The 24,000-nt window shown below is 45.7% G+C and overlaps 1 protein-coding gene across 3 annotated transcripts in view; it reads right to left on the bottom strand.

Moving 5' to 3' along the window:
• The window catches only part of KIZ (kizuna centrosomal protein), an 87,141-nt gene that overhangs the window by 31,377 nt on the left and 31,764 nt on the right, over positions 1-24,000 (bottom strand). For 2 of the 3 annotated variants that reach the window (XM_081558724.1, XM_081558725.1), the window contains 2 exons: positions 9,829-9,942; positions 2,949-3,099 (listed from right to left, as the gene is read on the bottom strand). In XM_081558724.1, the coding sequence (XP_081414850.1) occupies positions 2,949-3,099; positions 9,829-9,942 (265 nt within the window). The remainder of the gene's footprint in view (positions 1-2,948; positions 3,100-9,828; positions 9,943-24,000) is intronic. The other variant, XM_081558726.1, reaches the window with a different exon arrangement.

The raw sequence follows: 24,000 nt of genomic DNA, 5'->3' as shown, positions 1-24,000 counted from the left end.
CGGTGGGCTGGGCTGCTTTGCCTGTGGACGCTTCCCTGGGTGGGAGCAGGCACCACTTAGGAGAAAAGCAGTATTAAGGTACTTGGTATTTTAATGAAGCACCCAACTCATTTTTTTTTTTTCCACATAGAGTAATTACAGATTTTCCTGATTTAAAAGCATGCAGCTCAATTATGTAATTGCCTAATAGGTTATGCGGGTGCTGTGGATCTTATCTGGTCTCGGGGGGACATAATCCGAGTTTCGGTGGCTTTAATGATGTATTTACTCAAGAGACGGATTGACTCCAGCTGAAGGCGAGGGACCCACAGGTAAACATCATTTACATGTGGCTGTTTAATTAGCCATTTACCCAAGAGATCAAAGTAAATATTTCTCAGCTTCATTCGACTCTTAATCAAGTGATTTCTACTAGAGCTTTCTTAAATTTTGAAAATCTCTTTTAAAATTTTTATCTACAGAGAAATATTTAACCATATTATTTACTAAATATATATACTGTTTCAATACAGGGCAACAACTCAAAGACACTTGACTGTGCTGATTTGTGACTAATGGTCCTAGAGCCCAGAAAAGCATTCTGTCCTCACATCTGCCAGGCTTGTCCTGCCCACGTCACTCAGGTGGGCGAGTCTTTAGGGCTGTGCCTTTTTCCAGTCACAACCTATTTAGAAACTGCCTGCTTGCTTCTATTTATAAGGATGGATTCTGTCATTTATTTATTGGTAATTCTTATGGTTGTCACTAGAGGGTGATTTAAAGAGGAACAAAATACCTACTAGGGGAGGTAGAAGGTCATTTGACTAATGAGCTATTAATTGGGCACCCCTCTTCCTATTAATTATGGAGTTATTATTTGAAAAATTATGAGTGAATTGGTTGTCTGGAACTTGGAATATGTTTCTAATATAAACAACACCTTAAAAAAAAAAGACAAGGAGATGGTAAATGGCAATACTGTAGACCAATGCTTATTTTGCCCTTGACTTGACTGAGATATGGTGTATCTGCAGTGAATATGAATGGAAAACGGTGCTGTTACAAAACAGAACTAAATACAATGGAAATAAAACCTGAAAACAAAATCCTTATTAGGATCTACATTTATCAATAGATATGAAAAAGAATCTAAAAAGCAATGCTTCTGTTCTTCCTAAAGAACACAATTCTTTCTTCAAGAACATTTACACAGATGATGCCATACCGCAAACAAGACAAAACTAAAGGTTAGTTACTGAGTCACATGCAGTGCAGTAAAATGAAAATGTGTTCAGGAAGGATGTGCACAAGGTTACCTTTGAAAAGGGCAGGATCTGTGAGGGGCGCCCAGGGGCTGTATCTCTACCTGCAATAATCCACTCCAAAGGAGAAGAATGGGGAGAAAGGAGGTGGGGAGGGAGAGGAGAGCAAGGGTAGGAGCAGAGGCAGGAGCAGAGAAGAGAGGGGAGGGCGAAGGGGTGGGGAACTGCTGAGTGCAGGGGTAACACACATGCAGACATAGGTCGGTGGCTTCACTGTGCTGCTCCATGTGTGTATGTGTGAAATGCTTTTTAAAAAGTCCTTCTACTCCTTTCTAATTAGAGGGCTGGGGGAGGGGGTGTTGGGCAGGGCTGAAGGTGCTCTGAAAGGCTGGAGAGCAACACAGAGGCTCTGGACAGCGCTGCAAAACAGGCTGTGGCTTTGGGACAGAGGGGCAAGGACTGCCTCCAGAGGGGGCTCCTGGGGAATCCTGAACTTTGTGCATAATCAAAATAAAGAAGTATTAAAGCCAGAAAACTCTATGTTATATAGAGAGTTAAGCATGTATAAGGATGAAAACACATATTTGGAGGGAACTCCCTGGTGGCCCAGTGGTTGGGACTCCATGCTCTCACTGCCCCAGGCCTGAGTTGGATCCCTGGTTAAGGATAAGATCCACAAGCCAAGATGGGCCGCTCTGGACCTGAGTTTCTGCCCTCCAGCCCCACCCACCGCACCTCCCTGGGAACTGGCTCCATGACTCACGTCCAGGATGACCCGCTCTACCTGCGCAAGTGCTCAGTCCTCTCCCGACTGTCCCGCTGAACCACGGCTGGGTGCATCCTTGGCTGTCCCCCTCCCAGGCAAAGGGGACTAAATTCCCTGAGGCCCCTCCTGCAGCCTGGCTCAAGGGGCTCTGCGTTTTCCCAAACTCTGCTGATCCCGTGAACACCTCTCCTAAGCTGGGCCAGACTCTGTACAATTTCTGGTCCCTGTCCCCAGGTGTAGTCTGCTCCTCAGCCACGACAACAGCTTCATTTCCTGGGAAAGTGTGCACTTTCTTGGCCCATTCTTTGGCCCCTAAGTCCGTCACCCACCCCTCTTGGAGCCTGCTGAAATCCTGCCTGGCTTTTCAGGTCACCTTCGCACGCCCCTCAGCAACCTCAGTCATCAGGTTTGCCCTCCCTGCTTCTCCAGATGCCTGGCTCCCCTTCTGGAGGGTCCAAGCCCTCTGCCATGTTCCTACTGCAGACACCCACTCTGCCATCCCCCAGAGGAGGGGCTGCATAGGATTTTTCTCTCTCTCCCCCGTGGATCTGGGCTGCTGCCTAATCCACAGAAGTGGACGAATACATATTTGCTGAGTTGACAACCACACAGTATGTTTAAAGGATGGTATAGAGAAAGAAAACCAGAATTCTCCAAGAGGCTCCTAAGCTCCCTGGACAAATGTTGCAGTAGGTATGTTTAATTAGGTTACCTCCAGGCCCTGGGTTAACTAACCTTATGTAAGAAAGGACATGAAATACCTACACAAAACACTATGCAAAAGGTCTGAGATCAAAGTTCATCCAACCAACAAACCACAAAAGCTCACTTACAATTTACATTTTTCAAATATGTTAATCATTGTTAAGGATGTTAACTATTTCCTTAAATGACTAACTTGTACAATTTGAAACTTATTTTAAAGAATAAAAAGTACTAACCTTTGTCCTCTGGTCCAGTTTACTGACCAGGAAAACTTCAGACAGCCTCGCTACTTCCTCTTCTTGGACAGAAGTATCATGTCCTTTCAGGGTGGCAATATGCTGACCCGATCGTGTCCTTAACAAGACTGAGGCTGGTGCTTGTTCAAATCTATGAAACACAATTAGGAGTCCCATTAGACATGTGCAATGCTGGGTGACTTATGAGTCTCCTGTATTGTTAAAGGTCCCCACAATCATGCTAACAGAAGACAGTTTACACAGAAAAGTCTGGAACCTAATATAATCTGGGATAAGGGGATTTCCAGAGTCCAGGTTTCCTTTTGGGGGGTAACTTTCATTTTATTTTAGTTACGATGTCATTGATAGATGAGCATTCTCAACTCTGTCTGCACCCTGGGACCACCCATGGGGTTTTGCATCATCTAGGTACTTCACGCCACTGCTTTGGAGTTCAGGAAAACTAGTCTGGCGGTGGGTGGAGGGGGGGACCCAGCAAATTGAGACTTTCTTTAAGACTCTCAGAGCGATTCTGACGTGTGGCCACTGTTTCTAACTAGTGCAGAGGTGGTCAGGCTCCTCTTAAATGTAAAGAGAAACAACAGTTCATATCTCCACCTCAATTAGTTTATTCTTATTATACTTTTGCAGTGCTCTCATTATTTTTTTTTAATAAGTTAAGATACTATTAGGAAAAAGTCCAATGTAAGCCTATATTCCTGCCTAGAATATAGTATTTAGACACTAAATGGAAGAAAAATGTGCTCTATTTCAGGCCGGGGGCAGAAAATGCATCAGATGAGCCTGGAGCACCTTACTGTCCCAGGAAGGGAGGAAGCTCTCAGACACCTGAGTTGTGTGAAGAGGCCTCAGGGGTTCTGCCGAAGAGGCACCCACTGGCCAAAGAGGAGACAGTGTGAGAGCCAAAGGAACAATGGCTAACATGGACTGGAACGCGGTGCATGTATAAAAATACATGAATTCGTTTAAAAGATAAATAATAAAAAACCTTTGGATTCAGCCTTGAAAAGGAAAGAAATCTTTGTCACAGACTACAACATAGATGTACTACAACACTGACTACAACATGACATTCTACTCCGTTATATAAACCAGTCACAAAAAAGCAGTAGGATTCCACTTACATAAGACGCCGAGAATAGTTAAATTCAGAGGCAGAGTAGAGTGGTGGCTGCCAGGGGCCAGGGGAAGGAGGGGCAGGGACTTGTTTAATGGGGACAGAGGTCCAGTTCTGTAAGACGATGAAGCTCTAGGGATCTGATGCACAAAAGTGTGAATGTACTTAATGCTACTGACCTGTACACTTAAATTGGTTAAGGTGGTAAATTTTATGTTTATGTGTCTTTTTACCACCAAAGTATCAACAAACCAACCTTTGGATGCTGCTAGAGAAACAATTTGTTTTTCTGAAAACTGGTTAAGGAAAAGAATGGAGTCAAGCATTTGTCCTGCCTTTGTGGTCAACACAAAAAACACAAAAAAAATTTCAGCGTTACCAAGTAGTTGATGGGAAGAGTTTCTTCAATTAATAGATGCAAAGAAAGGGCTGCATTAGAAAAGTCACTGTTTTCTAAGTTCAAATTAATGAGTGCACCTAGGAAATGATCACAATGTTGAGGAAACTGCATAATGGAAGCTTTGAATCAGAGGCACCCATCTGCCAGTGCTCAAGCCCTCAGCCCAGTCCTGGGAGCACACACGAAGGGACGAGCAGTCACGTGCCGCCTGAGGAGGTGAAGTAAGAAGGACCAGCACTGCCTGTGATGGCGTTCTGCCAAAATAACCTGCCTGGAATATAATTCTGGGTCTGGATCCAACCAGCAGTTTTCAGGGAACATCATTTGGACCCTGATTCAAAGACAGCATATGTAGACAGACTGCTTTTGAGAAAACCAAAGCAAACTGACAAGGACTAGGTAACAAAGAATTTTCTTAAATGGTCAAGTATTAAATCCTTGTACATTAGAGATGTATTTGTGAGAGGAAAAAATGTTGTCTGTTTTAAACTACTGAAGAAAAAGTGTGGGTGAGGGAAAGAGATAAAACAAGACTAGCAAAATGTTGACAACTGTGGGTCTGGGAGAGGGGACGTGGGACTTCATTATATTCACGCCTACTTTTGTAGATGTTTAAACATGTCAAAGTGAATGTGAAGTTGCTCAGTCGTGTCTGACCCTTTGCGACCTCATGGACTGTAGCCTACCAGGCTTCTCTGTCCACGGGATTTTCCAGGCAAGAGTACCGAAGTGGGTTGCCATTTTCTTCTCCAAAACATGTCAAAGTATATACTAAAAATCTGTGTACTAATATGCAACTTACTTGGAAATGAATAAAAATAACAGATTGGAATTGATGGGTGAATGGATGGGAAATAGATTTGGGAGTGTAATAAAATGTCAGTGGTAGAAGCTGGGTGGTGGGTATGTCAACGTTACAGTTTTTCTCACTTTTCTGTATGTTTGGAAATTTTCATAATAAAATGGGGGAAAAAGTCTAGGTGTAATTCAGAACCTTTAAAAAGAAATCTTAATTGTTTGGCCTGACCTAACCCCTGCTTTCTCCCAAGACTTGAATAAAGTGGGATGCATCACTGGAATACTTGAACTTATTTAAAAACTTCCCCAGACGATTCCAAGGTTCCTGGCTAGTCTGGTAGGAAGCCCCTTGAGCAACTTGTCTCTCCTGGTGACATCTAGACCTCACCAACGTCATAAAGCTCTCAAGTCCTCTCTTCTGTTCTATGTCAATGAGTTACCCTTTGCATCTGCATCTGGGTTTACAGTGGATTTATTTCCCTCCTAGGAAAACACACTCACGGGCCATTGTCAAATTCTAGTCCAGTCAGCAGGTATATTTCTCATAATGAGTAAAATCAATTGTTTCTATCTAGAAAGCATGTTTAGTTAGGTTGAGTTCAACTTGAAAACAAGTTTAGTGAGGATGAGTTAAACTAGTTAGTTGGGATGCACTGACTTATCAGACACCAGCCTCTCTGGTGACTGAGACACATGATTTCTGCAGAAGCAAAGCCAAGGGCAAGACTCTGGTTACTAACACCTCTTCCAACTGTAACCATCCTTTGTGTCCTGGCATGAAAGCACTAGCTGAGGTTTCCTGTAATTATTACACTTGCTTCATTAAAGGAGAAAACCCATGGGCTCAAAAAGCAAATGAGCTTCTGGAGGAGAAAGAGCACCAGAATCTGTGACTTCTGAGCAGCTGAGCCAACATCTGGCAACAAGGAGGGCTTGGGCCATGGTGGGCCCTGCGTGGAGTCCTGCCCCTGGTTCTACACAAACACACAGAATCAGGACACCTACGGAGCAGTTCAGAGGACTTAAAGGAGTTTTTTTCCTCTTTTGTCCACTTCACTTTGCAAAGTTTCTAGTATCAATGTTACACAGAAAAAAAAAACAAAGCATGATGTCAGCTCAATTATATACTCCTCAATTAAAAATAGATTTTAAAGTCTATAATTAATTTCATACACTTATAATGGTTTCCAATGAGAAGACTGCAATTTAAGCAAAGGTACCAGCATTTCCTAACTACAACTGATTTACAACAGATGGGTAATCTGACCAGTTTTAAATGCAGACAAAATAATAAATATCTTGAATTTTATTCTGAACATAAGCAGAATAAAATAGATTTCTACATACTATCTCCAAATACTATAAACCTGACAAATTTTCAGCATTAGTTTGAGAGCACAATGAGGTGAATGTATCTGAAAGGAGCCATGGACAGAGACAATTAATTGCATCTGGAAAAGACATAAAATCATGGGTGGTCTCATTACGGTTCCCACAGAAGACAAAGCAATTAAATAATCATTTTTATGTTAAAATATATTTCCCAGGAGGCAATAAAGTATAATTTTTTAAAATCAACTGCCTCAAATGACATGCATCATATTTTAAAAACTCATAATCATCTACAATAACAACTGACTAGTAATAGTAAGCCTTTCACATGAAGGTCTTACAACATTTAATCCCAGATATAACAAAAATCAATAATAACAATAATAATGATGATAGGAATGGTTTTGCCCTTTTTTCTTTGAAGAGCCTTCATTTTGTGATAGAGAATTCAGAAATCTATCTTTCCAATCTATGCTACAGAGCAGGTGTCCCATTTTCTGGATGGAACTGAAGCAAAGAGACAGATGTTGCTTGCCGAGGTTTGGTCAGGGGCACAAGCAGGGCCATGGCCACACAAAACATGGCTCTGTTCACAGGCTTTCAGGAGTCCATAAGCTATTAGAGCCTTCCCGTACTGCCCAGCTGACATCAATGTCACTAACAATTGAGAAACAGAAGTAGATGATTCTCTTCAAATCTGTGTTTCTGGAATGACCAGCTGACAGCTTCGGTCTAAGGGCCGTCCCTGGCAGACAGCAATACCCCATTTAGGGAAATACCTAGCAATACCTTGCCTGTAATGCAGGAGACCGGGGTTCAATCCCTGGGTTGGGAAGATCCCCTGGAGGAGAGCATGGCAACCCACTCCAGTATTCCTGCCTGGAGAATCCCATGGACAGAGGAACCTGATGGGCTACAGTTCATGGGGTCGAAAAGAGCTGGACACGACTGAGTGACGAAGCACAGCACAGCTCTAGGAATACCTCCTGGGTGCTGAGGGCACAGGAGGTGGTGAACATGCAGAGGGCAGGGGAGCGTGATGTCGGGATTAAGACCTGTTAGGAAGGACCGGAAGCTAAGACCTGACTGCCTGTCTCTCAAAGGTCAGGTAGACACTTGGGACTTTTTCTGAGGCTAGAGAGGGAACCAGTGGCAATCAGTGTGCAAGGAACGGCACCCTCAGTCACGATTCTGAGTATAACAGACCACAACAGTGACTTCAGGAACCATTCCTGACTTCTTTATCTGGCTTTAAAAAATGACTGTGGCAGAGACACAGTTACAAAGGCTCCAGATATTAATTTTAAAATTTGTGTTGGTCATAAAGAAAGATCATTTCTTCTTGAAGGCTGATTTATACATAACTGTAGATCAATAGTCATGGAAAATACAACCTCTCATAATGGGAACGGACGCTCTATTTATGCATGTTGAGAAACTGTAACAAACGCGGGCCGAGTCGATGGAGATGGCATATCTTATCACCACGCCAGTCTGGCAGCCCAGGTTAAGAGAGTCACATGATGAATCACCTAGTCTAACGACTCAGTCCATAGAGAGAATTATAAATGCATATATGCCTTCATGTGACATACCACCACTGTGGTTTATGCCAAACAGTATATCAACAGACACAGAAGGCGGTGAGAAAGAAGTGGGAGTCCAGCTGAAGAGCCTGACTGCACACAATCACCAAATGGCCAGAGAGACTCCTCTCTGGCTAGCTTCCCCCACCCTTGTAAAGGGCATTTTAAGACTGCCTTTATCTTCACTTTGCATGATAAAAAACATGAAAGAGGATTTCCATGCATCGCCCTTCAGTGCTGTAAGCTGAAAAGCTACTGACCAGGATGGGCAGGTCCCACATTCTCTGTAGTGTGGAGATCACAGCAAGATGCAGAAGCAGATGTAAACACGTTCAGCACTGGTGACCCTTACCCTGCGGTCTGTGGAATGGAGTCCTGTGATCAGCCACGTTTTCTTGGGACAAGGTCCTTTTAGAGACCATCACCCTGACGGCTCCTCACGCCCTGACGGGACCCGATACGCACTGGATTTATGCCGAATTCCACTCTGAAAACCACATTATCCTGCCTGTTTATATCCTTATACAAAAGAGTCTACATGACACACAGAAAGGACAGTAGACACCAGATGTAAGACAACCAGACCTGAAAGCCATCTCACTCTCCCCGCCAGACAAGGCCTTTTCAAGTGGGCTGTCCACACTTGAGCAGCCATTTGTTCTCTGCTGGAAAACGGTGGGGACAGACTTCAGTGAGGGGACTTCAGTCAGTCCCCCAAATAAAAATCAGGGTAAGGACATTGGTAACATTCATGCACCATGAATTAGGCACCTACCAGGAGCAGCACTGGACAAACCACTACACATATTATCTATCTGTAATGCTGTGAATTTAATTCAGAAACCCAGATGCCACAAAGCTTCTGAGGCCCTGACAAGACACCCAGAGTGCTGAGAAGGTGCATGGAGGGATAGATTTCTGACTGATTCAGAAAGAATCATGACTCACATGTGCCAATCACCCTGCAAACGATTAACCCCTCTCGCTCACCCCTGCTTTTGAGCCATTGAAGGCACATGGTTGGAGCGGCGCTCTCACACTTGAGTGAGCAGAAGTAAGCATGCATTCAAGCCCGGATGGCAAGGCCCACCTCCAGACTCCTGGTTCAGTGGATCTGGGGTGGGGCCCAAGAACATGCGCTTCTAACAAGCTTCCAGGATTTGCTGATGCTGTTGGTACAGGAACTATATTCATCAGAGGCCTGTATCACCAGCATCACCTTGGAAACGCAGGGACCCGTCGGGGGTTTGGATCTGCCAAGGACACCTGTCCAGCAGGAGGTTCTGCTGGACTACCACCTGGGTTTTCACCAAGTCATGTGAACACGTGAGACTGAGCTTACCTGTGTTCCCTCCCCACGAGTATGCCTTAAAATGTTGCTACGGGCAGGGGTTCAGCAGATACATGTGCAGGGACTGAGCAAGATATAGGAGCAGGGATTGAGCAGATGTATCCAATTAACAATCAGAAACAAATACATTCACAAAGAAGTAGATGGTGAGGCCATAGTTAAATCGATGCTACGAGTGCCCAGCACAGAGCTGACTGTGTACAGCAGTTTCTCCACCCTTATCTGGGAACGAGAAGGGCCTACCCACCACAGAAGCAACTTGACGACTGTCATACCTGACTTGCTCTTTGTCACTGCCACCCCCGGGGCAGAGTCGCGGGAGCTGGCGAAGGACAGTGGCTCCGCAGGCGTCAGGGCCTTCTCGTAGGATGTCACTGTGGTTACAGAGCCTATAAAATAAAACAGGTGCCACAGGAGATGTTTATTTGAGCCCAGACGGTCAGCTTCTAGAATCTATGGTGGCTGTTCGTGGTTTATTGAAATATATCTATAATATAATCTAAACATAAAGACGCAGCAACTAGACTGTCTCTTGACAAAGATGTAAAACGGGGTAGTTTGAAAAACTTGTCTGTGTGAAGGTGGCTGTTTTAAATCCATCAGAGGAAGTGGCTTTTAACCCTTTGCAGACTTCAGTGAGGTTCACATCCACAGCTGTGCAATCTCACTGCATATCCCACCTGACTGATAGGAATGCCAGATAATCTGAACAGCAGAAAAGGCTAATTTCACATTGTCAATCATAACAAAGTTAGATCTCCTCCACTCACATGAAATTTACTTAAATTGTCACTGCTAAGAAATTGAAAACTGCTGGCTAAAGTAGAGGTTACGTCCTTTATTTCTGAATGCAGAAAAAATGACTATTATTTCTCCATTCAGATGCCACTGCAAAGAAATTTTCTTTATTCTTAGAAAGAACAGGAAAGAGGGATTTAGCCCTTGTCATCTATTTGCAGTCCACAGGGACACTGGTGGAGTGTTAATTGTTCTAGGTTAGGTCTGTCAGGGTCACAACACTCTCCAAAGAGCTTGGTTAGTAACTTCCTTAAAAAAAAAAAAAAGACTGTTTGCATGATTCTAAAAAGTCATGGGAGAAGATATCAAAGACAAAATACTTCTCCTTTAAAGAAACTGATCACATATGTAGCTGGCAATATACAACACATTCCCCAAGAGGAAAACAAAGCAACTTATAAAGCAATGTTCATAGCAAAGTATTACTAATTTGTAATCAGTCTAACAGTTGGGAGAGATCTAACGGTTGGGCTAAGTTACTCCATCTATTCGATGGCCATGTGCCTGATGATAGAAGGATGAAAAAGACTTGCTCCATCTGTACACTGGAGGCTCGGGCCCACCCTCCCACCTCTAGAGCAGGACTTCAACCCTGGGCAGGAAACAGAAATGGGTCCCCAGATTCAAGCCTTGTTCTGGACTCTGGGCCCCTCTGCTGGCACCCCCAGCTCCAGGCCAAGTCCCAGCTCTTGTCTGAACCCTGAGCCTGTGGCCCATGCCATGTTGGGTCCTCATTGCCTGACCTCGGCTGCCCCAAACCTCCTGGCCCGTGGGATGTGCAGTACCTATGCTACCAGCTTTTTCGAAGGCAAACTCTGGGTCCCAATTCTCCCTAGAAGGCTGTATCTTGTCATCAACCAATTCACAGAGTGAGACCTGCCCTTAAGAAGACGAAGATAAGCCAATTTCAGAGCAGTAACGATGCGTAGAGGGGAAGATGGTCAGGAAGGTGGAGCAGGACCCTGTGTCAGGCAGGATGCAGACAGAGGGAGACCATAGCTGAAGCCAGGCAGCAGCAAGGCAAAGGTGAGGGAAAGCCAGGGTAAGAAGAGGTGGGGCCTAGCAAGGAGATAAGCTGGCTGGGGTGGTGACTGGATAGTAACAGGAAATAAGATTCAGTATAAACTCTGGCCAAGAAACAGCGATAAACCTCGTGGGGTTTTGAGTCATGGCTGGTTTCCTGGCAGCTGTAGCTGTGGATGGGGTTGGTAAGGGAGAGACGGGCCAGGGGACAGACCCTCTGCTCTGGGTGGCAGGGGACGAGCTCGCAGATGTGAGCGCAGTGGTGGGCAGCAGACGGGGAGGACCCACACGCCCACCGCTGGTGGGGTGAGGATGCTAAAGTCTGAGGCATGTGTCAACCTTAAAGGGCTGGTCACCCCAGGCTCTCATGGCAGAGTGTCTAAGTGAGGCTAGATCTTTCCAGTTTTTAAGAGAAGCTGGAAATTCACCATTGCTGGTTTTATTTTTATAGGACAGCTCTCAGATTTTAACATGGGGCAACTATTCAGAAGAAAGTTAAAAACTGTGCTTGATAAACAAAGCCACGCTGTGGGTTCGGAATCTCCAGCTTAGATGGCCTCTAGACTCACTTTCCGGCCAGGGGAACCAGGGGTGAGCCCCGAGCAAGGGATGTGGCTTCTGTATCCTTGCAAACCGGAGTACAGCAGGGGAGCTTGGCAGACATCGGCTCATGCTGCTGTGCCAAGGTGGAATGCGGCAGTGCCCCCCAGGGACGAGTATCTTACCTCTGCCACTCTTAGGAATGATGAGAAGAGAAAGCCAATCAGTGGGGTCTGGTTACTGTTATAAATTCCTTACGGACAATGCTCCTCGACTCCAGCATCCTTCCCCCATCTCCATCCCAAGTACCACCACAGCAGGGCCAGTAAGCAACCACACGCTGAATGCCTTCCCTCTTTGCCAGTCTGCTGAGTCCAGATGTCAGGCCTGCTCAGACCAGCTGCCCCCACGCTTGTCTGGCAGTGTCTCCAACTGCCTCCTTCACAGGGATCTTTCTCATCCCTGAGTTCCTCCAGCATGAAGCAGACAGCACCCCACCCTGTGCTGTCCTCCAGCTATGCCCTGTCTGAAAAGTCCTCCCCACGTGACTAAGAGGCCTGTTGAAAACAGCAAGCGTACTTGGTATTTCACAGGATGCTGACGACACTCTTAAGGACACTGTGTGCTGAACGACAGGACAAGATTTAAACCCACGTGAGACAATTCATGACATGTGTGTTTTCACAACCTGTTTTTACATGGTGGTGTCACACCGGCCCAGGGCTCAGCAAGGAATGATCAACAAGATGGTCAGTGAGATAGCCACCAGCACTGTCCCCACGGAGCCATGGCCCACTCCAGATTAACTCCTAACCTTGTGTGCCGAAAGATGAGTGGCTCTGGGTTGAGGATTTCTAACATTTATCTCCCCATGGGACAGACTTTAGTTTGCAAAATATCCATCAACACTTGCCTGCAAACAACTTAAATAATTCACACAATGTACAGAGTTAAAAGATTAAAGACGATGTGTGATGAAAATACCATTTTCAAATTCAAGAGCCCAATTTCTTCCGTGTCTTCTATTTGCAATCCTACCAGAACACTTCAGCTAGAAGAGCATCGGCCTGACAACTCGTCTCTCTCCTGGGGAGAGGGTGTCTGGGCACCAAGGCACTGGGCCCCTACCATCCGTTTGCTTTCTGTGAGGTCCAGCAAGAGGACAAACCTGCTTGAGGACAAGCAACTGCTAGTAACACAAATGGCTGCTTTAACATAATTTTATTTTATCCAATAATACTTAAGCATGTAATAAATTATGTTTTGGCTAAATTCAAAGTAATTACTTTCTGAGAAAGCTTCATTTTCAGTCACACAGAATTTAGGACATAATTTACAAGAAAGCAACTTCATGCCAGGCTAATGTGAGCACTTAAGGTAGAGTTTTGTTTTTTTTTAAAGAAATAAAGGGAGAAAAGATGCTTTTTCTTTCAGTATCACAAACTGAGAATTACTTCTTGGCAAACAGAAAATAGATTTCTCCTTGACTCTAGCACATGACTTTCACATCTGCCCTGGCTGTCATCTTCGGGGCACTTGGTGAGCACTTGGTGAGCACGTGCTTCAGCTGCAGTGATGGGAGCCTGACTTTGGGGTTTCATTTTCTCCAGGAGAGGCAGTCTTTGCATGGTGTGGGCCCAGACTCCAGGCACGGACAAGTCTGCTTACACAATTTACAAAACACAATGTTACTTGTTGAAAGTTTTATGGATGATGTTTACTGTCTCTTTAAGGAAATGGAAGAATCAGAAGGCAGTCAGTTATATCCAGAACGAAGTTTTAGGGAGGAAACTATTTCAGAAAGAGCAACAACAAGCAGGCATCACTCACAGAGGTGGAGGTGGGATGTGAGCGTGTCATGGAGAAATAACCCACACACGTGAGGGGTGGGAAGAAGGCAACACAGCCTGCCAGTCTCCACTGGATTCCAGAGCTCGCAGAAACCTCGCCTGGAAACTCACAGCTTTGGTAGGTCATACTTTCCTTTTGAAACATAAGGTGGCTTTGATCTTTTCACTAAGAATACATGGTCTGGATAGAATAGATTATTTTAAAAACCATCATTCCATCAGATTCTAGGTCTGGTTTTCTGCATTTAATGCCCAAGGAAATTTGTTGATTACAATGAACAACACTGAAAAATCCTAAGACCCATGAGGTTCCTGAGTTTAAACAGAAGTAACAGAATGCATTCACGCACCTCATGTTCTGAACCCACAACTGCCTCAAACTATTGGGTTGGCCAAAAAGTTTGGCTGGTTTTTTTGTAAGCTGTAAGGAAAAACCCAAATGGACTTGTTGGCCAAAACCCAATGTAACTAATGAACCCAAAGCCCAACCAAAGTCAGTCAAAACCCAAGTCGCTAATTCAATCTGTGTAGTTTACAGGTCCTCCTGAAGCAATTTAGCACCTTCGCCAGTAAGAGAAAACCTCCTGTTACGCCCACCCAGCCACCCACAGGTACACACACACACCCCACCAAGCAGCAGAGAGGCCCAGAGAAGCCCTACCTCCATAAAGATGCAAATTAAGATTTAAACAGGCTAACAATCGGCCAGAGCTAATCCTTTTACAGAGGTGTGAATGGCTATTGAGAACTGAATTCCGGCTGCCAGCTTTTGTTGAGTGGTCCTACAGACACATCTCACCCAGCAGCAGCGCCAAGCCACCGACTCTGAGGATGACTGATAAAACAGTTTCATCAGGCAAGCATCATTTGTTTGCTCTGATATCAAATTTCCTGACCATCCATCCAAAGGCGTGCATGTAAGCAGACAGGCAGCAGCGGCTTGGGAGCAGGAACGGGGAGCAAGGGTCTTGGGCCTGACGCCCGGCAGCCGGAACAGCTGGGGGTACGGCCCTGGGGGAGTCTGGACGCGAGGGGGCGGGGGTGTTTTGTTGGCCACACAAAACAGTAGTAGAAAGGACAAACACGTACATAGTTAAACAGTACTTTTCTTTTCACGGGCTGTCTCAAGAAACCTATGTTTGGGGGGCTACCTCTGCCCCCATTGTGCAGCCCCCTGGGTGGTCCCTTCCGGGGGGCCACTTGAAGGCGCACAAAGCCTGGAGGGAAGGAGGAGGGGCGGCGGTACAAAGGCCGGGGCAGGGGCGGGGGCGGGGGTCTGCGGTGGCTGCGGGCCAGGGGTCACGAACAAGGCTCCTCTCTTCACCCGGGCAACAAGGCTCCTTGTCTTCACCTGGAGGCCGGGTGATGGCGCTGACAGCTGGGACCGGGGCACCCGCGCCTGTGAGGCGGCTCTTTCTTTAAAGCAGCAGAGGCCTTACAAGCAAAACCTTTGCCTTTCCCTCTCGCTGGCCTCCAAAAAGACCTTCTTATTTGGTCCCACTTCGGTTTTCATAACTACTGCCTCTCTCAGACTACCTGTTTTCTTAAGTTCCTTAATGAGATTCTGGAAGGCTTGATTTCTAATAGGTGTTCTCCTTTCACCCTTCAACAGAGAGAAGCAGTCTAAACCCAGAACCCAGTTCTTAATAACTAAGAATTTCTGGGGATCCCAAATTTCACACCCAGGTTGATAAAAAATCAGCCCTGCCAACGGGGCGGGGAGAGTGAAAGCTGAACACGTTTGCTCCCAGGGTGTCTGTTACATCCCTGACATGTCCCCAGGGGGATGTCTCCCTTAGGGTGCTGGCTATGCTCTCCAGTCGGAGGTGCATGCAACAGGTCTGCAGAGCCTGGCTTGAAATCCCTGCTACAAAAATGAACATGCAGCTGCTGCTGCTAAGCCGCTTCAGTCGTGTCCGACTCTGTGCGACCCCACAGACGGCAGCCCACCAGGCTCCCCCGCCCCTGGGATTCTCCAGGCAAAGAGTACTGGAGTGGGGTGCCATTGCCTTCTCCGATGAACATGCAGGGTGAATAACTTATCAGACTACTTGATGCTTTTGCAAAACTTAAAACCATCAGGCCACATATTTTGGAAAAGTTTTAAAAAATATAATACTATGAACACAGTAAAGAATTTTTATTAGACATTATCATCATCGGTTCTATAATTAAACGCTAGAGCCTCTTGATGAAAGTGAAAGAAGAGAGTGAAAAAGCTGGCTTAAAACTCAACATTCAGAAAACTAAGATCATGGCATTTGGTCCCATCACTTCATGGCAAATAGATGGAGAAACAATGGAAACAGCGACAGACTTTTATTTTGGGGGGCTCCAAAATCACTGCAGATGGTGACTGCAGCCATGAAATTAAAAGACGCTTGCTCCTTGGAAAAAAAGCTATGACCAACCCAGACAGCATATTAAAAAGTAGAGACATTACTTTGCCAACAAAGGTCCATCTATTCAAAGCTATGGTTTTTCCAGTAGTCATGTATGGATGTGAGAAGTGGACTATAAAGAAAGATGAGTGCTGAAGAATTGATGCTTTTGAACTGTGGTGTTGGAGAAGACTCTTGATAGTCCTTGGACTGCAAGGAGATTAAACCAGTCAACCCTAAAGGACATCATCCCTGAATATTCATTGGAAGGACTGATGCTGAAGCTGAAACTATAATACTTTACTTACCTGATGCGAAGAACTGACTCATTTGAAAACATCCTGATGCTGGGAAAGATTGAAGGCGGGAGAAGAAGGGGACGACAGAGGATGAGATGGTTGGATGGCATCACCAACGTGATGGACATGAGTTTGAGTAAGCTTTGTGATGGACAGGGAGGCCTGGCGTGCTGCAGTCCATGGGGTCACAAAGAGTTGGACATGACTGAGCAACTGAACTGAACTGAGCAGATGCTTTTGGTAAAGGGGCATCTTACAGTCAGGGTAGAACCAACTTTGCTGCAGCATAATGACTGATGGAGGACCCTAAATCAAACATCAGACTTCTGCTGCACTATTACACATCTGTCTCCACATGTGTGCATGCATGGGTGTGTGCATCTGTAGAAGAGACTAGGATGCTCAGGTTGGGCTGGCACAGTTCCAGCACATAAGGAAGACCAGAAGGCATGATGGGTGGTGGACGAGCTCACTGAGGCTCAGGCAGTGGTCAGACCCTGAAATAAGTTAGCATGTAAGTCACTTCTCCAGGACAGGTGATGTTCCTACGAAGCCAATTATGTCTGATGAGTGGAAGTGCCGTCCAGGGCAGTCAGTGTTCCGGATCCACCTCAGTGATGACACTGAAATAAGAGAAGCAGCATCCAGGGAGGGACCGGCATGAAGAGACTGAACACTTGGCTATTGATGCTTGCCCCCTCCTGCAGGAGTCCAGTATAAATTGAGCAGAGGACCATGGGAAAGACTGTGTCTGCTTGCTACCCACCATCGCAATACTGTATTACAATGAAAAAACCAAATCACTTTACTATTCAAACGCTCAATCCAAGAAGCAACTAAAAGAATCCCAAAGACAAAAAGAAGAAACAAGAAAGCGCATGATACCAAATCATCATTATGAATGAACAGATGAATTAACTGTGAAGGAAAGGCAAGCAGGATGCGAGCAAGGAAACAGTCCCTGCTAACTGGCCCTCCTGGGTAGACACTGGGAATCAGGCGAAATGGCATCTCCTGTCAGCGCTGGGCTTCGGGGGTTGTCAGACAAGCATATCTCTAATTCAGGGTAACTGCATCTTTCAAAACAGTGGAAACCAATTCCAAGTATGCTCCTGACTGTTACTGTTTTAGTCGCTAAGTTGTATCCAACTCTCTTGCAACCCCACGGACTGTAGCCCACCAGTCTCCTCTGTCCATGAGATTCTCTAGGCAAGAATACTGGAGTGAGTGCCACTCCCTTCTCCAGGGGATCTTCCCGACCCAAGGATCGAACCCATGTCTCCTGCATTGCAGGCTGGTTCTTTACCGCTGAGCCACCGGGGAAGGCCACACTCATGACAGATGTAATTATGTTCCAACAAGCATGGTCAGCACATGTCCTCGTGATCCGTACTTCAGCTGATCAGTAAGGGCTGTCAGTGCCATGAGCCAATACCATAAGAAATTCGTTTAGGGTCTAGAAAGCAGTGTTTTTCAGTGTTTTGGGATTCCTTGGTGACTCAGACGGTAAAGTGTCTGCGCGCAATGCAGGAGACCTGGGTTCGATCCCTGGGTTGGGAAGATCCCCTGGAGAAGAAAATGGCAACCCACTCTAGTAATTTTGCCTAGAAAATTCCATGGATGGAGGAGCCTGGTGGGCTACAGTCCACGGGGTCACAAAGAGTCGGACACAACTGAGTGACTTCACTTTCCTTTCACATTCAGTGTTTAAGGTGCAGAACACCAGCGTGCTGATGTACTTCGTTTCATCACACAAATCAGAAAAAGTTTTATGAGCGGACGATGAATATACATGTACAATATAACAATCACACATCCATGATAAAAACCCAACCCATCAAAGCTAATGAAATCAGCAGCTTCCTACAGATTTGTCCTCATTCACTCGATGCTCTCACGCATTTTTTCATCCTCTAGTAGGAAAACTACAGCAGGTACTAAAGTTCTGGGAAAAATGATTTTGAGCAAGTTCTCAACATCACAAAGATTCATTTTCCTACAGATCTGGAGAAGAGGTTTTTTTTTTTTTTTTTTACTCACTGCAGGGTAATTCTAGTGGAACACGTCTGAGCATCACTGTGATGGAGGAAATGAGTCCAGAGTTGCTTGAAGCAGCAGATTCAGACACACATTCAGTCCATCAAAATGAGAAGCAAATTAAAACAGATTTACATTGATGAGGGAGAGCAGTGAGAAAAAGTGAGAGTCAGTTGGATGCCACGGAGGACGGGGTTCAGGACTCCCCCCCACCGGGTTCAGGCTCTCCTGGAGGTTAAGTTAACAGAGTAAGTCACCCAACAAGGACTCAAATGGTGAGATCAAGCATGAAAGCACAAGAAAACATATCTTGTATGTTTTAAAAGCTCACTTTCTGCTTCGTTTTGGGTTTTCGGCTGTCTTACGTACATATACTCCCCACGATGCCCCCCCACCCCCCCAAAGGAAAGCCTCTCACTCAGGTCCTCAGCTCCAATGTCCCTTCTCTAATCCCACCTTCACAGGAATTTGGTTTTTTTCAGAAGCCTGTCACCATGGCTCAAAGACTGTTCTTCAGAGGTGAGAAATATCAGTTAGGGGGACTGTGAAAGGGGAGCCGAGCCGAGAGGAACTGACGAGGAGGGAAAAAACAGCGGCAAGATGGAGAGGAGCCAAGTGTTGACATGTGCCACCCGATGACTGGAGACAGGTCCCAGTTTTGCCCTGAGGACCCTTCCCCACTGTCAGCCAACAACCTCAAGAGGGGCTCACAGTGAAGCACAGGGTCTGGTGGAAGCCAGGGGGCATTGCCTTGGCCCAGGGACGCTCAGGGCGTGGCCACACAGTGTGGTCAGAGCCATGGAGGCAGAAGCCCCACTGCTGGGCTCAGGTGTGAGCACCTCCAAGTCATTGAGGGGCACCACCTGAGCTGGGCAGCCCACCTGAAAGGGGGTCCCTGGTCCACTTCAGGGTGAGGAAAAGGGACTGCAGTGGGTGCGGGGCTGTCTGCCCTGAGGACAAACTCTGGGCATGAGCTCTGAGTGGAGCTGAACTAAGAGGATCAGGGCAGCAGAAGGGATCTTTCCACTTGGACTGCAGAGGGGGAAGAGGGAAGTGACCAGAGAGAATAAGGGGGCACCTGTCAACATGATGGGAGAGCAACAGGAGGGGGAGCTCTGGGGCCACTAGACGAGGCAGGCACCTCCTGCCCCACTCCAAGAAGACAGAGATGTTCATCACTGTGCTATGTATTAGCATGTCAAGTTTACAGAACAGCCTAAGCTGATCCCTAACGAGATAGTAAAGATTCCAGGTAGGCCAAGGTGCAGCATGAGATGTTGAGAGTTGGACTATAAAGAAAGCTGAGCACCGAAGAATTAATGCTTTTGAACTGTGGTGCTGGAGAATACTCTTGAGAGTCCCTTGGACTACGAGATCCAACCAGTCCATCCTAAAAGAAATTAGTCCTGAATATTCATCGGAAGGACTGACGCTAAAGCCGAAACTCCATTACTTTGGCCACCTCATGCAAAGAGCTGACTCATCTGAAAAGACCCTGATGCTGGGAAAGATTGAAGGCGGGAGGAGAAGGGGACGAGAGAGGATGAGATGGCTGGATGGCATCACCGATTCAATGCACATGAGTTTGAGTAAGCCCCGGGAGCTGGTGATGGACAGGGAGGCCTAGTATGCTGCAGTCCATGGGGTCGCAAAGAGTCAGACACGACTGAGTGACTGAACTGAACTGAAGGTGCAGTGTGGTGAGACACCACTGTCCCACTCAAGACGACAACCTTGGAGCTGCCCAGGCTGGGGCTCAGCGCCTGTACCCCCAGAACTGGGCTGAAATGTGACTCCCCAGTTCTCCTCTGCCTTCCCTTCCTGGCTGCAGGTGGACCTCGGTCCAGCTGCTCACACATCCTGGCTTCAGTGAACCCCACAGGGTTTCAGATGAGGGTTTTCCTTTATGATACATTTTTAGCTCTAATTCTCTTGGTTCTAGAAGGGATCCCATTTTGGGGGGAAAACTTATCACATCCATTTAGATGATTATCTCCTGGCTGAACCCCGAGTTCTGGGGGCTCACTGTGATCTTATGTGCTGATGCGAAGCACAAGCTATGCTTACTCTGCACGATACCCACCACTTCTCAATGAAAAGGACCAGGAAAAATAAAACGCCCATTTTGTCAGGATTCGGATTCTTTGATGCTAGAAATTAAATGTACCAAATGGCCAAGAGTCAGAAGTGGGAGAGATAGAAGCCAAGTTCATTTCTAACTTAAAAAAAAGAAAGGCTGGCCCACTGCTGCATGTTATATATGAAAGCCTAAGTTAAGAGGGTAAACCTGAAGTGTTCTCATCACAAGGAGAATTTTTTTCTATTTAATTTTGTATCTATATGAGATGATGGGTGTTCTTTAAACTTACCGTGGTAATCATTTTGTGATGTGTATAAGTCAAATCACTATGTTGCACACCTTAAATTTATACAGTGGTGTATGTCAATTATATTTCAATAAAGCTGGAAGGAAGAGAAAAAGGCTGGCCATTTCTGTCTCACCTCATGGACGTCCCTGATTCTTGACTTCTGAATCCCTCGTATCAGATTACCACGAGCTAATTAGTTATCAGATGCCAACATATGCCAGCCACTGTGCCAGGTGCTTATGCCAAAAATGTGAATCTGATGAGGGTGATAAATGAGAACTGAGAAGTCAAGCTTGACAAGTCAATGGTGATACCCGCTAGAAAGGGATCCAAGATGACAGCTGCAATTCTTCCTGCAATTCCACAGCACATCTCGAGCAAGGAGAGATCAAGAGAACATTTCAAATCAAACAATTCCTGATTTGTTTCCTGTGATGGGCAGGGCTAGCCAGAGAAATAAGGCAACAGGTTTGTATTCTGGGTAACTGTTCCTAAATGTGTACAAAACACAATCACAGCCTGAAATAGCATATTCTACGTGTCAGCAGACGATCATGAGCTTGGAAGGCTTTCTAGAAATCACACTCAGGAAAACAGCAAAGTATTGTGTACAATCTAAAGGGACGAATTGTTAACAGGCTTGAGCGGGCTTGTCACAAGGGGAGAAACATGATATACAAGGGGAGAAAGCCGTCCCAGGAATAGACTGAAAAGGTAAAAAGCAAACCAAATGAGAAAGGACTGGGCCAAAACCATGCAGTTCATCATGACAAAGGAAAGGGACTAAACAAGATCCGGTTTCCTAGGTTTTCAGGAAGGAAAAAGCGGCCAAGCAGAAGTGATTATAATGGAGACGGGAGCAGGGGACATGGTGGCAAAGGGAGGGGCAGGCTTGGGTGTTGATGTTGCTTCTTGACTGGGTGGGGGATCAGGTAGTCACCTATGATAATTAACTGAGCAGTATGCTCAAGATTTGTTCCCTTTTCTGCATCCATGCTATACCTCAAGAGTAACACTTACCTTAAAAAAGTATACATAAGAAGGACTTCAGCCTCATGTAGTGCCATCAAGGTAATGCAGGCTAATCCTTGCATTAAGAAAATATATATATGTGCGTGTGTGTATACATATATATATATATAAAGTATGTCTTTGATAGCATTAGAGAGACAAAGCAGGAAGGAACTACAGGATCAAACTTTAGAGAAAAAGGAAATTCAGAGAGATGAGCCTAATATTTGGAGCACCTTTTCTTTGAAGGGCATGTGCCAATTTCTGAAAAGGTAGGTGATGTAGTGGGGTGATCTTTGGATAATCCTAGAAAGCAAGAGAATAAAAATGGAAGTCCAGGTCCACCAAGAAGGGGAACCCTAATAAACGATTCACACTTGCAACGGGGCACTCAGGGCTACTTCCTACTTCCCTCTGGCCCTCAGAGGGACCAAAGCCTGGCTTCGACCCATCTCACTCCTCAGACCTGGGTGAACGTGACGTAGGACTACTTCCGTCCGAGGTGCTGCCAGGAGCAAATGTAAATCCTCTTTAGGTTTCTTCCTGAAACTCATGTATTTTATATATATAAAAGTCATTCCAAAAAAGAGCAGAGAAAAAAGGGGACATAATTATTGACATAGCAGAAATTCTAAAATACAAATTTATGCCCACAAATGTGAAAACTTAGAAAAATGGATCTCTTTCTAGCATACTACATATTTTCAAAATTGACTCAAAAATACATGAAAACCTGAACATACAGATGAGCATTTAAGAATGTGAATAAGTAATCAAACAAAAATGGAGAGAACTTTCATCGGCAGACCTGTTCTGCTGGTGAAAGCCGCTCTCCCACTGTAGCCTTTCAAGTGCCCCTCAGTCTCCCCTACCCTGGCTCCACTCCGGTCCCCATCTCTTCTGACTGAGGCCAGCAGCCGACGATGAGATGGCCGGCAGAGGGGGACGCCGGGTCACGGCTGGCCAGTGGATGGTTTTTTTCAACATCTGTTCGCATGCCAGGTGACAGTGGCTGTAATTACTGCCTACTTTGCTGACAACCGGGTCTCGGGACTCCTGTCCTCTTGAAAACCTGGTTACGAACTTTTAAAAATTTAAACCAAAATAAAGATAAGAAAAGCCTCAGCTATGTCAGATCAAAACAGGTGAGCTAACAGGAGAGGCACAGGTAAGACTGGAGAATGAAAGGCCAGGTAGAACTTGAAGGGGACGCGCTGCCCACTCCAACCCACCCTGGCACTGGGTTATTTTTTCCATAAGTGTAACGCGGGACCTTTGTTTGAGGAAAAATGCCAGAATACATGGAGTGGCGAGAAACAGCTCAGGGGAGCACCTGAATTGAGGGGCAGAGGTCATGTCCAGGAAAACCAAGGCATAATGAAGACAAACAAGCAGCAGACAGCAGACATCTGAAGGTCTTATCATGCTGGAAGGAACACTGCACTTACCAACATGCTTCCAGCGCCTCTTAAAGTAAACTCTGGGTCAATTTGAAAGTTGTTAACAGTTGTAAACCATTACTCCAGGCAACATGACTCCAGCAGTAAATCTTTTCTCAGATGCAAGAACTTCCTTCCTATACTTAACTTTTGAGAGGGGCAAAATTAAAATCACTGGATGAGACTGCATTTTTCTGACCCTGAGAAACCGAAGCTTTCGTTTGACTTAACGTAAAAGGCAGCATTACATTTTGCTTTCAGGCATGCTCCATAGGGAGAAAGAACAAAGCAACTTTACAAGTACTTTGTTCAAGTTGGAAGAAAGGCATATAGCACTTCACCAGCTTATATGAGGCTGGGAAGCACCAAAATCAATATGGACAGAGCCAGAGGTCAAAACGCTGCTGCTTGGTTTTCTTTTTCTAATTAAAGAATCTATTTGCTTCCTGAGCGTCCTCGTTCAACCTTAAGAAATATTATCCCTGATGACACTCCAGTTATGCAGGCAGTGGAGAGAGTTATCAGCAGACAGTTGTGAGTGCAGACTCTGGACCCAGACAGCTGAGTTCAAAGCACAGAGCCACTCTGTGACCCTGAACACAACCTCACTGTGTCTCCGTTTCCACCTCTGTAACATGGTGATGACAACAGGAATAAACATACTGTTATAAATAAAGCTCTCACAACAGTGCCTGGCACA

This window comes from Giraffa tippelskirchi, chromosome 13 (genome assembly GCF_054371585.1).
Source record: "Giraffa tippelskirchi isolate mGirTip1 chromosome 13, T2T-mGirTip1v1.2.pri, whole genome shotgun sequence".
NCBI classification, from domain to species: Eukaryota; Metazoa; Chordata; class Mammalia; order Artiodactyla; family Giraffidae; genus Giraffa; species Giraffa tippelskirchi.
This window is presented reverse-complemented; position numbering and strand designations above follow the sequence as displayed.